Here is a 3,285-nt window from a genome sequence, read left to right as displayed (position 1 = left end):
TAATGAGGTAAATAACTATCATTAAGAGGTAATTAGATAATAAATGTTTGGCGAGCTGCTGAGGCCCAGCCCATGAGGCAATTCAATTAAAAATACCTTATTACTTGTGAATGAGCTAGTTAGTCAGGAGCCCTCCAGGGGACACAGGGATTTTTTTTTTCTTTTGCGTTCCCTCGCAATAATCTACTGATCAGTTCATGCGGCATAATTGATACTGTAAGCCTTTCTTACGGTGGCCACCGTACTTTCTGCTTTAATACAAGGTTATGTAAGGTTTTTCCAGGAATGTTAATATCTCGTTGTGAAAAATCAGACGTTTTCTTTTCCTTTAGTATAGAAAGGCACTACAAACCTATTATATAAACCGAAACGTTCCGTAAGTAGGAACGAAATAAAAATACATCCAAACTATATGGACTATTTCTGAGTGATTATGATGGGGTAATCAGTCATCTGATTGTGTCTGTTGTGTTCGTGGTCTGAATGGTTTAAAGGGCTGCTTTCAGTGCCGTTCCATCTTCGCCTTAAGAGACATAAACATGCAGTAAATAAATCGATTTTCAATCAGTGTTCTGCGCCAAAGCGATAATAATAATAAACAAGTTTTCAATTAGGCTCTATAAAAGCCTTATGAATGAAATAAGTAAGTATTGATATGACAGAAGCAGCGGCTTTGACACCTGGTGGTGGGCGTGACGATGTGGGAGTGACGTCATCAAGATGAACGGGAAGGTGACTGGCTGCTGGCTCTGTGTTATGAGGAAGTGGGTGAGCTGGGTGGTCAGTCCTCGCAAAGTTTGGAGCATGATAATCAAAATTAAGTAATTCGATAATTGTGACAGAACAAAGAAGAGGTTTGGAGTTGATTGATACACGGACAGATGAGATTCCCCGACTTAACCCAGTGCGGCCCTCTACCACCACTAGTTTGCTGTGTTTTATAAAAATAAAACGTGTTTATTATTATTAACGCTTTGGTGCAAAAAAAAAAATGTTTGAAAATCGATTTATTTACTGCATGTTTATGTCTGTTCAGGCTCAGATGGAACGGCACTGAAAGCAGCCCTTTAAACCATTCAGACTACGAACACAATAGAGACACAATCAGATGACTGATTACCCCGCGATAATAACTCCATAGTCCATGGAAAAACCTTATAAGCTTGTATTAAAGCAGAAAGTAGGCGGCCACCATAAGAAAAGCTTACAGTATCAATTATGCCGCATGAACTGATCAGTAGATTATTGCGAGGGAATACAAAAGTATTGCGAGGGAACGCAAAAGTTTTGCGAGGGAACGCAAAGGACGAAAAGTGGGATTTTTGACCCTGTATTCTGACGCAAACTCAGCTCATCAGTGACAGATNATCTCCTTTACAAACATTTTTATGGCTTCAATGAAGTGATTAGTGTGTTTTATTGATCGATTCTAGTTTACATAGTGAGGTTACAACACATTCAAGTATCCAGAGAGACATTTATTCCAGTTTCTTATTTATTCTAGGTGTCACAAAGCAAAACAAAAGTTAAATATTACTCAGCATGATCTTAAAATTTTGTAAATTCAAGAAAGGCTATTGTTTATTTGAAGTACAAAAAAAAGCAAAGTTTCATAAATTATTTGAAGTAATTTGCTTAACAAAAGAAAAGCAGGCAAACTGCAATTTGAGAAATGTTATTTTCTATTGCAAATTTATTAAAATCTTGACAGTTTCACTGTCAAGACAACGAGAATGGAAAACATCAACAGTAAAAACATTTAATTGCTTTCATTTGACGTATGAAGCCTAATATTGATACAGACTTGGTGACGAGTCAAAGTTCAGCCTCTGCCTGACTGAGTGAAGGCATTTCTCAGTTGGTTGACAAAAATGAAATAAAAACGTGATTTAACTCTACTAACATTTCTGAACATGTTGCAGGCATTAAATTCAGGTTTAATAACTTTTATTCTCTTTCAAAATACGTGTCCAACTTTAAATTGTCACCATGTTTTGGTTGAGATTAGTCTCAACTCAGGCCTCTAGCTCATTGTAACAACCTAAATAAATGTTTATGCTGTTGGATTCACTTTTAGTAAATGAAGTGATATTACTTTGTAAAAAGGCAAAGATTTTTATTTTTGTAGAAAATTGCTGAGTTTTTGGAGCTCAGCACACAGCTGCTTCACCTGAATGACATGTGCTCTTGTCTTTCCCATTTTAAGCAGAAATTACCGTTTTGTGACACAGCATATTCCTGCACCAGGAGTTCTTTGATTATCTATTAACAGTTTCTGCCGAATTTTAACTTCCAGAAATGGAAATTTCTTGGATTGTGTAACAGTTCTTTGCTTTTGATTTTCCAACTGCTGACTAAACGTCTCTCATGTAAAGGTTGGATTTTTCTTCATGATTTTATGTCAGGTTTTTTGCTGTTGCAACAAAACCAGGAATTTGTTTCAGAAAATGTGGGTTAATTCATTTATGAATGACATTTTCATACTTCACCGGCTTCAACTGTTTTAAGCTTTGAACATGTCCATTTTCATGTTTGGTTTCACTTTACTCAGGTTTTAAAACCTCAAAGTGCTTTCTCTCACAGGACCGAGACTTTTGCCTGCTCCGCCCCGGAGAGCCCCTCTTCCAGACGTTCTCAGGAGAAACAGTGAAATACCAGGGCGCCGAAGCGCTCTACGCTTTCTTCATCAATGAATGCGCTTATTACAAGAAAGGCATCGCGCTGTCTCTGGCCAGGAAGAGACGTGTGAGCGTCCCTTCTATCCGTGTGCAAACGGACGAGGAAGAACGAGCGAGCGAGCAGAGTTTTGCATCAGAGGAAGAGGAGTGAAGACGTTCTTCATAAGAGTCGTGTGAAATTATTTTTAGCAAGTTTTTATTTATTTATTTGTTTTTATTGAAATGACAACACGTACAAGCCTTGCATATGCGCACACATATTTACAAAAAGTTTCACTTTAGGTTCACAAACATGTTTCAACAAATCATTCAGGGATAGAAGAGCCGTTTGTGTTTGATGCTTGGATGAGTAAAATACAATCCAACTCAGCAGAACTTTTATCAAATCATTCGGAAATGTCATGAAACTTTGGAAAACGATGCTCATCTGTTACCATCCAGCAAGTGTGTCTATTTCCTCCAGATTTATTTATATTTATCTATCGATGTAAAATTACATGAATATTCAGGATATGATTAGAGCAGAGGTTCTTAACCTGGGTTCGGTCGAACCCCAGGGGTTCGGCGGAGCCTCTGCCGTGGAGGTAAAGACACACTTGTGTAAAGT

General features: G+C 37.7%; 1 protein-coding gene across 1 annotated transcript in view; it reads left to right on the top strand.

The window, feature by feature from the left end:
• The window catches only part of LOC106958436 (N-acyl-aromatic-L-amino acid amidohydrolase (carboxylate-forming) B-like), an 11,677-nt gene extending 8,451 nt beyond the window's left edge, over positions 1–3,226 (top strand). The window contains exons 6-7 of the mRNA XM_015050331.1: positions 2,519–2,833; positions 2,872–3,226. Coding sequence (XP_014905817.1) covers positions 2,519–2,829 — 311 coding nt within the window. The 3' untranslated portion in view covers positions 2,830–2,833; positions 2,872–3,226. The remainder of the gene's footprint in view (positions 1–2,518; positions 2,834–2,871) is intronic.
• The last annotated feature ends 59 nt before the right edge of the window (positions 3,227–3,285 follow it).

The sequence above is a fragment of the Poecilia latipinna genome, unplaced genomic scaffold (assembly GCF_001443285.1).
Source record: "Poecilia latipinna isolate Pla-1442-1.1 unplaced genomic scaffold, P_latipinna-1.0 Scaffold986, whole genome shotgun sequence".
NCBI classification, from domain to species: Eukaryota; Metazoa; Chordata; class Actinopteri; order Cyprinodontiformes; family Poeciliidae; genus Poecilia; species Poecilia latipinna.
This window is presented reverse-complemented; position numbering and strand designations above follow the sequence as displayed.